The sequence below is a fragment of the Capricornis sumatraensis genome, chromosome 7 (genome assembly GCF_032405125.1).
Source record: "Capricornis sumatraensis isolate serow.1 chromosome 7, serow.2, whole genome shotgun sequence".
Taxonomy (NCBI): Eukaryota; Metazoa; Chordata; class Mammalia; order Artiodactyla; family Bovidae; genus Capricornis; species Capricornis sumatraensis.
This window is the reverse complement of record NC_091075.1, coordinates 9,361,670-9,374,344: the sequence shown is the minus strand read 5'-3', so window position 1 is coordinate 9,374,344 and position 12,675 is coordinate 9,361,670. Positions and strand designations below refer to the sequence as shown.

General features: G+C 42.7%; 1 protein-coding gene across 2 annotated transcripts in view; it reads right to left on the bottom strand.

Moving 5' to 3' along the window:
* The window catches only part of SEC24D (SEC24 homolog D, COPII coat complex component), a 109,277-nt gene that overhangs the window by 42,780 nt on the left and 53,822 nt on the right, over nucleotides 1-12,675 (bottom strand). For both annotated transcript variants that reach the window (XM_068975063.1, XM_068975062.1), the window contains exon 8: nucleotides 2,643-2,781. In XM_068975063.1, coding sequence (XP_068831164.1) covers nucleotides 2,643-2,781 — 139 coding nt within the window. The remainder of the gene's footprint in view (nucleotides 1-2,642; nucleotides 2,782-12,675) is intronic.

The window sequence follows — 12,675 nt, the reverse complement described above, 5'->3', positions numbered from 1 at the left end:
CGATTACTGTATTAGGGAAAGACTACACCATGAGATCTCAGCTGAGGAACTCTTAATTTGATTCAAATGTCTAAGAAGGTTAGTTCTGGCAAAGGCCTGGAAGTCATCCAATAGGACAGGAACACTTATGACTCACACACTGAACTCTTCGACAAATAAGGCCTGGTATCTCTGTGCAAACGAACTCTACTGCCTTGAGAAGAACGGGGCTGACTATTAAGCCACTGACAACAGGAGTGCTTAGAATAACTAGCTATGCTCTGGTTTTAAGCATTTCATAAAGAACAACATTTTCATTTGTAAAACCGTGTAACTAATGACTTGTTTTAAAACTAATAACTCAGTATTATTTTTAGTTATGAACTTCCCTGGTGGCTCAGCTGGTAGGGAATCCGTCTGCAATGTGGGAGACCTGGGTTCGATCCCTGGGTTGGGAAGATCCCCTGGAGAAGGGAAAGGCTACCCACTCCAGTATTCTGGCCTGGAGAATTCCACGGACTGTATAGTCCATGGGGTCACAAAGAGTCAGACACAACTGAGTGACTTTCACTATCACTAGCACATGGGTTACAACAGGACTGTTTTCTTAGTTTGGACCTAAGAAAACAGTCACTAAGGCTTGCTTTTTTTGTTTTTTTTTCTATTTTCTTACTATATTGTGGCCATTTCTTTTTAAACAAGTTTTATAAGATTCACTTGTACATTGGGATCTCTGAACTTGGAAAATTCAGTATTCTGAAAAGATTGTGGCAGTGGGAAGCTGATAGTCTCAGCTGAGCTAAGAAGGCTATGACGGCCTTAAACCGCTCTCCTGTTATGTTTAGCACACTCAGTTACTTAGCTGTGTCCAACTCATCTGAAACCCTGTGGACTGCAGCCTGTCAGGCTCCTCTGTCCATGGAATTTTCCAGGCAAGAATAGATGAGATGGATAATGCCGCACCAGCTGTTCCAGGATGTATGGGTGGTACTTTCTATACACTTTCTAGAATTTATTTTTATTCACACATCTACATGTAATTGGTGAAAAAAAAATTCCCCTTAAAATCAATTAGCTTTATATTTGTTAGCATTTAATATTACCTGCCATGTTTTATAAACCAGATTCAAGTCCCCCCATAAATTACACACAGCCACGTGACACTCATCTTCCTGCGTTTTTGGCCTCAAGTTCTTCCGACTGAGAGAGAATCCCTGACGTTTTGAAGGAAAACAGAGCGAAACCATTTGACCATGCCTGCAAGGTTCTAATAAGCCTTTGCCTTCTCTAAACCTAAATGAAGAATGCAGGTACCAGTGTACCTCTAAGGGGGTCTGGCTTTCTTGCAGGAACAAATATTGGAATCTAGTATTTTTGCTGACAAAGGTCCATATAGTCAAAGCTATGGTTTTTCCAGTAGTTATGTATGGATGTGAGAGTTGGACCATAAAGAAAGCTGAGTGCCAAAGAATTTATGCTTTTGAACTGTGGTGTTGAAGAAGACTCCTGAGAATCCCTTGGACAGCAAGCAGATGAAAGCAGTCAGTCCTCAAGGAAATCAACCCTGAGTATTCACTGGAAGGACTGATGCTTAAGCTCTAATACTGTGGCCACCTAATATGAAAAGCAGACCCATTGGAAAAGACCCTGATGCTGGGAAAGACTGAAGGCAATAGAAGGGGGTGACAGAGGATGAGATGGTTGGATGGCATCGCTGACTCAGTGGACATAAGTCTGAGCAAAATCAAGGAGACAGTGAAGGACAGGGAAGCCTGGTGTGCTGCAGTCCATAGGATCGCAGAGTCAGACACAACTTAGCAACTGAACAACAACAACAATATGAAAAACCCTATTAGAAAATGAACACAGCAGCTTCCTAGGAGTGGACACCCGAGGCATTCCCTCGGGTGTAGAAATACAAGAATTTTGTGTGTTTTTACTCTACCAGGAAGTGGCAGGGCCTTTTAAGGCTTCGCGCCGACACTCTGGGCATGAGGCCAGAGAAAACAAAGATCCTAGATGCTCTTTGCGGATGGGTCCTGGATGGATTTCTGATTGCCTTGCGAAGAAAGTTGAGGGCTTGAGTGAATACGCTGGGACTTGGTGCAGGCGTGGCAAAAATGCTCCAGGAGAGGCCTCTGCCATCTCCTGACATCTTCCCCCAAAACTAAAGCACTTGGAAGCGTGTGCTCACAGGGCTCCTGAAATGCAGATCCCAGGGTTGTGTAGGATTTGGCTGCAGATTTCGTGAAGCACGAGCGATGGAATAAGACCTTCCTTAGAAAGAGCAGCAAAGGCGGAGAACCAGCGGAGCCTGCTGGCACTAGTATACCCACTGTGTGCGGAACAGGGGCCACAGCCGCTGCAGGGCGAGAGACCTCCCAGGGGCCGGTCCTCGAGACAAGGCTGGGAACCGAGATCCCACGCCACAGCATGGGGCTTTTAAAAGTCTTTTTGAGGAGGCCTCACTCTGTCAGTCTCCTGCACTGGGTGGGGGCTGGGCGAAGCCATGGGCTGTGTTTAGGGTGTGAGTGCATAAGGAGGCCAGCATTGCTCCCCCACCAGAGCACGCCCTCGAGCCGAGAGGTCATGGACGTGATGACGCAGGCAGGAAACCGCCAGGGGAGCAGCCGGCTCTCAGACCCGCCGCGGGCACCACTCACCGTCATTCACGCAGCTGCAGAAGCCGCACTGGTACCTCCTCCCGCCTTCGATGAACTGCATGAACGGGCACATGTAGGCTTTGCACCTGTTGCATCTGACTGGTCCAGTCTCCCCGTGGTTTACCAGGTAGAGGGGCGTCTACAGGAAGCAAGCAGAAGCGAGAGACACGTGGGCACAGGGCTTCCAGGTTTCTTCTGAAGTCCTACCATTGTAGTCACTGAAATGTGAAAACTCCCGACTCATTAAGGAACTCAACAGTGTCCACCAGGGGAGTAAGGACGCCTCTCTTGAGACTGTGTGGAATTCAAGGCAATACCCACACAAAAACTACTTTAAATGCATGTCTAGTGTATAAACATATTTGTACATTTATGTATATGTGTATTTACCAATGTGTGTGAAGACAGAGAAAAATAAAATACAGTGATGGTACCCTGAATATTCATTGGAAGAACTGATGATGAAGCTGAAGCTCCAATATTTTGGCCACCTGATGCAAAGAGCCAACTCATTGGAAAAGACCCTGATGCTGGGAAAGATTGAAGGTAGGAGGAGAAGGGGGCAACAGAAGATGAGATGGTTGGATGGCATCACTGACTCAATGGGCATGAGTCTGAGCAAACTCCAGGAGACGGTGAAGTACAGGAAAGCCTGGAGTGCTACAGTCCATGGGGTTGCTAAGAGTTGAACACAACTTAGCGACTACACAACAATAATGCTTAATAACGCTTATGTTGAAAATGTCCTGGATACCATGTATCACATATCTTGCTAAGTTTGTTCATTAACTATAAATAAAGAAGGGAGCTAGGTCTGATTTTAAAATCAGCAGTTTGCACATCGGCATACTGCTTAGATAATTCCACTCAATATACAAAACGTTTCTTCAAAACAGCAACTCTCAGAAGAAATCTGCAGTGATTTTCACTTATTTAGGCAAGGAGGCTGATCCTGCCTTTTCTGTTTCTCTATCCCATGACAAAATGTCTCATGAAGGAAGTACTCTCAATGTAGCAGGTCATGCTTTGCCAGAACAAAAAGAATAAATATTTCTACAGCTTCTTCCTCATAAACATGTGTAGAACCCATTACACGTCCTTTACACCTTGAAAGTGAAAAAGTTCAGCACTGCCTTATTTCTTAGCACTTCCAGCTTTCAGAACAAAACCACAAAGATTCTTCTTGTTTTTATAAATCTCCTTAAAGATAACATTTCTAGAAAAGCTTGACAATACAGGGTTTGGCACATCAACTAAGTTTTTCTTTAAAGAAACAGATGTAAATAAAGCAGGCTGCTGCTTAACGGAGACTTGAAGAGCAGGAGGAAGGTGGCGATGAGGTGAGGTCATAAGGCCATTTTCTGCCATTTTCTTAGGGAAGAAAAGAGAGAGGAGAGATCTACAGTCTGTCCCTGACCAGATGTCCAATGTGGAAGCTAATCTGCTGAGGTTTCAGAAATGAATTTTGAGACCTCAGAACAGGAAAAAAACAGATAGTATGATACATAAAAGAATCAGGGAAAGGATAATAAATACATTTAGAATTACCAGGCACTGTCCTCTCCCACCTCTTGCTTCAAGGAAGCCAGGAGATGGATTGAGATGTTTCTGGTCTCTCCTGGTCTGTAGCATGGGTATGGCTTTGGTGTCCGATTGGTCAGGTTGTGAGAAGGATTCAATGAAGAAAAAGTGAAAGTGTCAGTCTCTCAGTTGTGTCCGACTCTGCCAACCCATGGACTGCAGTCCACCAGGCTCCTCTGCCCAAGGAATCCTCCAGCAAGAATACTTCTCCAGGAGATCTTCCTGACCCAGGGATCGAACCCAGGTGTCCTGCATTGCAGCCAGATTCTTCACCATCTGAGCCACCAGGGAAGCCCCATACAATTAGGAGGCCGTGTGCAACATAGAGTGTTAAGCCTGGCATAAAATTATTGGATAAAAGGTATCTAACTGTTGTCATATCTGTACAGAACAACCTTTCCTCTCTTAAAACCACTCAGCGCAAGAGAGTGTGTATATTTAATAGGAGGGTTAGAGTTTGATAAGTTTGAGACAGGCTTGAGTTTCTAAAGGTATTTATTCATATAAACATTTAAATCAGCTGATTTGTTATTATGAAATGTTATTGTAAAAATGATTTAGAAGACAAGGAATCTGCCTTTCAGGAGATTTTGATACCATCTGACGGTTAAAAAAGTTGAGAGGCACACTAGATTTTTAAATTGTTCTATGAGTTTGATTTGCACACACATGTGCTATGTCACTCATTTCCAACTCTATGCAATCCCACAGTCTGTAGTCTTCCAGGCCCCTCTGTCCGTGGGGATTCTCCAGGCAAGAATACTGGAGTGGGTCGCCATGCCCTCCTCAAGAGGATCTTCCCAACCCAGGGATCAAATCCATGTCTCCTGCATTGCAGGATTCTTTACTATCTGACCACCAGGGAAGTCCCTGCATACACTCAAGGAATGCCTACTATATATGCATTCAAACACAGACCCATACAACACTTTCTCATATACACTGTTTGTTTGAAACACCAATACAGTATACTAACACATATATATGGAATTTAGAAAGATGGCAATGACGACCCTGTATGCAAGACAGGAAAAAAGACACAGCTGTGTATAACGGACTTTTGGACTCAGAGGGAGAGGGAGAGGGTGGGATGTTTTTGGAGAATGGCATTCTATCATGTATACTATCATGTAAGAATTGAATCGCCAGTCTATGTCTGACGCAGGATACAGCATGCTTGGGGTTGGTGCATGGGGATGACCCACTGAGATGTTATGGGGAGGGAGGTGGGAGGGGGGTTCATGTTTGGGAACACATGTAAGAATTAAAGATTTTAAAATTAAAAAAAAAAAAGAAAGGCATAAAGTGATGGATGTGTGTTGTCTTCAACTAGAAATAATAGTTAGTTTCTATACAGCAGAAACTAACACAACATTGTAAAGCAGCTATACTCCAATTAAAAGAAAAAGACACGGGTTTAGGCCAATGAATGCAGAATCAGAATCAGATACGAAAGACAACAAAAATGTAATGATAAGGTAGCATTTTTTTGGGTCAAAAACCCAATCATCAGTCATTCTCTGGGTGCTGCTGAGATCTACGGCTTCCACCTCAGAGATGAGGAGCTGCTTTCAAGAGTTACACCAGGGTTAAAGCCTGCAACATACATAAACTCCAGCCACGTGTACTTCTCTCATCCCTTTATCATCTTCAAAGAGTTCAGAGTCTATCATCAACTCACTGAGACACTTTTGGAACAAAATCTGATGCAATTATTTGCTAGACAAAGCAGAGGTAATGGAAATTAACCTTATTTTTCCTGATGTGATTTACTCAAAGGCAAGCCCAACCAAAAATTCCTGTGAAATTGTCGGCAGCTACCATCTAAGCATTCCAGTCTGGGCAGATTCAAACTTGCAGAACTGAAAATGAATGTCCCGTCACAAACTGGAACTGAGTAATGACTGTATTGAGGCTGTGAAACTCGCATGCATTTTTTTCCAATTTTCGCTCTTTTGGAAACTGAATGATGGATAGGTAAGGGAAGGACTGCAGACAACTGAGGTGACAGAAAAGAATGTTAAAAGCTTTTAGACTGTTTACACTTTCTTTCTGGGCACCGGCACAAGGGTTTCCACATCACACCGTCCTGCTTCCTGTCTCTCAGGCTGTGCTGAAAGCCATCAGAGGCTTTCCTTGCTTTCTCCAGATGTCTGCTTATCTGCTCTACAGTAGCATGCATGAGCTCATAAACAGCTAATCTCACTTGTAGTCTCAGTTCAACTTTAGTGTATACAGCTTTTAAAAAAATCAAATTACTTTCCCAAAAGTCCTAGGTTTCTTTTTTCTTCTTAATAAGGACATTATATTACACTTACCTCAGAAATATTTTCAGATTTTGCAGTTTTGTTTATGTGTGTTTTTTACTCTTTTGGCCTCTAGTATATTCCTGCCTGCTCTTTCTTTGCTGTTCTTTTCTTAAATGGAAAAAAGTGAAGGGATGGAGAGCCTCACTCTAAAACCCTCATTTGGCTCTGGTCCTGTGTGGCCTGAGCTTATATAACACAAAACTGATGGTGATGCTGGGGAAAGACAGAGGAGATTAGTATCTGAACCCCTAGTTTGTAGTTTTGATCTACCAGGGTTATGCCAAATACTTTATTGGTACTAATTTTGACTAAGATCCTTTAGTTGAATAAAAGGTATCTCCTTTGTATGCATATGTAACACCACAGTCCATTTGGACCACAAGAAAGAATATAATTCATGGAGAAATGAGGTTCAGCGTTAAAGGTTTTGAATACTATTCCATGTAAACGGAGTAGACAACAAAATGTGCCAATCAACAACTCCTTGGCACTGCTAATACAACTGTTAAAGTTTTCCTATATTCACATATCATCGGTTCCCAAGCGTTCCTGCTGTTCTCTTTACCATCTGTACATTCGTTGCTGGCTGTGTTGTGTGCCGTGGTGGGGTATAAAGTCCAGTGGGATGGAAAGGCATGAAACACGTAACATGCGATAAAAGAGCAATGTAGGAGCAGAAAGACTACGTGGGAAATCATCATTAATAACAGCAACGTTAACGTAGTCACAGACTGTAACCCAAAACAACAACAACAAAAATAAATGCTCATAGAAATGAAGCACAACCGAGAAAGATCCGACATGAAGAATTCTGATAAAGTTTATGGCCTAGGTACTTTTGTTTTGGCATCTCTATAACCAAAGTCTGAATACACAAGTCCTTCCATATAGACCCTTTGTTTTAGCAAAGTGATAAATACCAGAAGGTAGCTATTATAGCTGCCTATACCTTTAAGCTGCCTATGAAAAAGTGAAAGTCGCTCTGTTGTGTCTGACTCCTTGCAACCCCGTGAACTATACATATACAGTTCATGGAATCCTCCAGGCGAGAATACTGGAGTGGGTTGCCATGCCCTCCTCCAGGGGATCTTCCCAACCCAGGGATCGACTCCAGGTCTCCTGCGTTGCAGGCAGATTCTTTACCATCTGAGCCACCAGAGAAGCCCGTAAGCTGCCTATAGCTATACCTATAAACTAGTTACACCAAACCTGGAAATCTGGAGAAAATACGAAGGTGTTCTTATACCACAGATCCACTAGGTGGCACTGTACAACTAAAAATTAAAACTATTTCCTCAGGTAATACAATACTCAAGATAATTATGCTATATACATTTGATGTAGCTATCACCATAGTTAACTGAATTTATGTCAGTTGTTACCATCACAAAATTAAGAAACCTATACTCTTGTTGAGTCTTTGATAATTGGTAAAAAATATTCTGGTGAAAACAAAATGTGTTTAAAGATGAAATACAGGCTATTCTAAGCATGAATTACATAGAAATTACAGACTGTGCCAAATTTACTGAAGATCATAGTTGAGAAAAATCTTTTTTAAAGGTTTCTAACACTCTCCAAACTGCCGTGACTACATGTAGGAAAACGGGGGCCCTGCAGGGACTGGAGGCCCCGGGCACACAGGATGCTGCTGCCCGGGGCGGGGGGCTGGGGGACGAGGAAGCCCACGCTCCTGCTGCCCTGCCGGCACCCACCCCGCTCCTCACACTTGCTCGCACGCACGGTACAAAGCAGCAAGGTGAAGACAGTGAGGTGTGAGGCACAGCGCTCAGCAGCACCTGTGACAGAGGGCTGACCTTCCTGCTGTTGGAACATCCAACCACCGGCCGTGGTGTGGATGGGGGAAGGCACAGTGTGGACAGAGCGGCCAAACAGGGGATCCCAGGAGCACCCTGAGGTAGGGAGGCTTCCTGCCCAGCTCCCGGACGCTCCTGGCTGAGGACAGCCCCTCTGCCTTTCAGCTAAGTTCTAACACAGGCACATACGCATAACACACGAGCTCACCCTTAACCACCCACTTTCCCCCCTCTTCCAATGCTTGTTTACTGATTCTGAAAAAAAAATACACATTGTGCATTTTCAATATATACTTCTCTTCCTTTTTTCTCTCCTATTTTCTTCATGAGAAGTCTCCGGGAGAGCAGTCGATGTCCTGGGACTACACAGTTGTCCCCACACAAAGAATATTCAACTTTACTAAGTGCCTGAAGAAAATAGCTAGGCTAAATAACTACTAGTAATGAGAAAGACAGTTTTGCCTTACAGTGGCTCCTCAATGAAAACGCAGCATGGTTCTCCAACTTGATATAGGATCATATTCAATATCAGACTATATTCCCTAGTAAATTACTGTAAATATATATATGTCTAGCAGCAAAGACATATTGTATTGTCAAATGTGATCCTGGCACACAGCTACTTCTTTGGGCCTGGAGTGCTGCTTACAGTTTGGGTCTATCTCAAGGCAGTTTCGGTCAGTAATTTGGATTAATCAGGGGATATAAATGGAAGCATGAAAACGGTATGTGAAAAGATAATCCAGAACTTGTGATGAACAACTACCCTTTAAAAATGTTAAACGTTCAGACTATTAAGCATGCTGAAAGACAAGCAGAGTCAGATTCCCAGAGGATTATGCCCAGCAGCTAAAATGAAGAGAGTCTATATCAACTTGCTTATTAAAGATATGTCTATAGGAAAGAGAAATGAGAAGCTTGTGTGTGTTTTCTATTTTCAGCTTCACCACGTATGCCATTCGGTCAGCCTACACCAACAGAAAAGGTTCAGGGCAGTAGGGTGCTTACTGCACACACATTTTCTCAACAGCAGTACTATTTTGCTGGACTTTTAAAAATACCAAATAACGGCATGAAAGAATAATGTTTTTTGAATGCCTTTTAAAAATCATTCTTCTAAAAAGAAACTGAGCCTAATAAAAAAAAAACATTCAATGTACTAAATAAGAATATATTTACACTTTTTAAAAGTGTTTTTAGTTGGCCCTAAAACTTTGTGTTTTCGTATTTCTGGAAAATTAACCTCTTGCTAGTCTGTGGCACTCAAGAGATTATTTTCAATTTTTTTCCTCTTCAATAATGCTACTGAGTGAGAAGGCAATGGCACCCCACTCCAGTACTCTTGCCTGCAAAATCCCATGGACGGAGGAGCCTGGTGGGCTGCAGTCCATGGGGTCGCAAAGAGTCGGACACGACTGAAGTGACACAGCAGCAACAGCAGGGTATTTTTAATTTCAGTAATTAAAATTACTGAAAGACAGACAGCTACATGGAAAAGAATGAAATTAGAATATCCTCTAACACCATACACAAAAATGAACTTGAGACAAATTAAAGACTTAAATGTAAGACTGGATACTAAAAAATTCCTAGAGGAAAACATAGGCAAAACGCTCTTTGATATAAATCACAGCAATATCTTTTTGGCTCTGTCTCCAAGAGGAATGAAAATAAGGACAAAAATAAACAAATGGGATCTAATTAAATGCAAAAGCTTTTGCACAGCAAACGAAGCCATAGACAAAATGAAAAGACAACCCACAGAATGGGATAAAATATTTGCAATGATGCATCCAACAAGGGATTGATTTCGGAAATATACAAACAGCTCATATAACTCAATGTCAAAAAAAAAAAATCAAAAAAATGGGCACAACATCTAAACAGACATTTCTTCAAAAGGTACAAGAAAAGATGCTCACCATTGCTAAATTATTAGAGAATGCAAATCAAAACTACAATGAAATTTCACCTCACACGAGTCAGAATGGGCACTATCAGAAAGTGTACAAATAATAAATGCTGGAGAGAGCGTGGAGAAAAGGAACCCTCCTCCCCTGAAATTGAAGAGCAACGATAAAAAAAAAACAGTATGGAGGACCCTTTAAAAACCAAAAACAGAGTTACCATATGATCTGACCCTGCAGTCCCACTCCTAGGCATAAATCTGGACAAAAGTCTAATTTGAAAAGATACATGCACCCCCAAGTTTCACAGCAGCACCACCTGCAATAGCCAAGACGTGGAAGCAGCCTAAACGTGCATCAAAAGATGACTAGATAAAGATGTGGTCCATATATACAACGGAATATTAGTCACAAAGAAGAATGAAACAATGCCATTTGCAGCAACATGGACAGACCTAGAGATTAGCATACCACGTGAAGTAAGCCACAGACAGATTATCAAACTTATGGTTACCAAAGGAGAAAGGTGGAGAAGAGATAAATAAGGAGGTTGGGATTAACATATACACCCTACTATGAATAAAGCAGATAACCAACAAGGACTGTTTAGCACAGGTAATTATACTATTTTATAATAACCTATAAAGGAAAAGTATTTGATAAAAATAGATATATGTGTGCATGCGTGCTAAGTCACTTCATGGATTCTCTGAATCCATCACTGTCCATGGATTCTCCAGGCAAGAATACTGGAGTGGGTTGCCATTTCCTCCAACCCAGGAATTGAACCCATGTTTCCTGAGGCTCCTGCACTATAGGCAGATTCTTTACTGCTAAGCCACTGGGGAAGCCCAGATATATACATTCAGTTCAGTTCTGTCACTCTTTGCAACCCCATGGACTGCAGCATGCCAGGCCTCCCTGTCCATCACCAAATCCCGGGGCTTACTCAAACCCACGTCCATTGTGTCAGTGATGCCATCCAACCGACTCATCCTCTGTCGTCCCCTTCTCCTCCCACCTTCAATCTTCCCCAGCATCAGGGTCTTTTCCAATCAATCAGTTCTTCGCATCAGGTGGCCAAAGTATTGGAGTTTCAGCTTCACTATCAGTCCTTCTAATGAACACCCAGAACTGATCTCCTTTACAATGGACTGGTTGGATCTCCTTGCAGTCCAAGGGACTCTCAAGAGTCTTCTCCAACACCACACTTCAAAAGCATCAATTCTTTGGCACTCAGCTTTCTTTACTGAGTTTCTTTCGTTATTGACTTCCCGGGTGGCTCAGACGGTAAAGCGTCTGCCTATAATGTGGGAGACCTGGATTCTAATCCCTGCATCAGGAAGATCTCCTGGAGAAGGGAATGGCAACCCACTCCAGGATTCTTGCCTCCCCTCCCCCAAAAAAGGGGCTCAAAGAAATATTTGGGCTTCCCTGGTGGCTCAGACGATAAAGCATGTCTGCCTGCAGAGCGGGAGACCCGGGTTTGATCCCTGGGTTAGGAGGATCCCCTGGAGAAGGAAATGGCAACCCACTCCAGTACTCTTGCCTGGAAAATTCCATGGACTGAGGAGCCTGGTGGGCTACAGTCCATGGGGTCGCAAAGAGTCAGACACAACTGAGCGACTTCACTTTCAAATTCACTTCACTTTCTTTATAGTCCAATTCTCACATCCATACATGACCACTGGAAAAACTGTAGCTTTGACTAGACAGACCTTTGTCAGCAAAGTAATGTCTCTGCTTTTTAATATGCTGTCTAGGTTGGTCATAACTTTTCTTCCAAGGAGTAAGCGTCTTTTAATTTCATGGCTGCAATCACCATCTGCAGTGATTTTGGAGCTCCCCAAAATAAAGTCTGACACTGTTTCCACTGTTTCCCCATCTATTTGCCATGAAGTGATGGCACCAGATACCACAATCTTAGTTTTCTGAATATTGAGCTTTAAGCAAACTTTTTCACTCTCCTCTTTCACTTTCATCAAGAGGCCTTTTAGTTCCTCTTCACTTTCTGCCATAAGGGTGGTGTCATCTGCATATCTGAGGTTATTGATATTTCTCCCGGCAATCATGATTCCAGCTTGTGTTTCTTCCAGTCCAGCATTTCTCATTATGTACTCTGCATATAAGTTAAATAAGCAGGGTGACAATATACAGCCTTGACGTACTCCTTTTCCTATTTGGAACCAGTCTGCTGTTCCATGTCCAGTTCTTCCTGACCTGCATATAGATTTCTCAAGAGGCAGGTTAGGTGGTCTGGTATTCCCATCTCTTTCAGAATTTTCCACAGTTTGTTGTGATCCACACAGTCAAAGGCCTTGATATAGTCAATAAAGCAGAAATAGATGTTTTTCTGGAACTCTCTTGCTTTTTCCGTGATCCAACAGATGTTGGTGATTAGATCTCTGGTTCCTCTGCC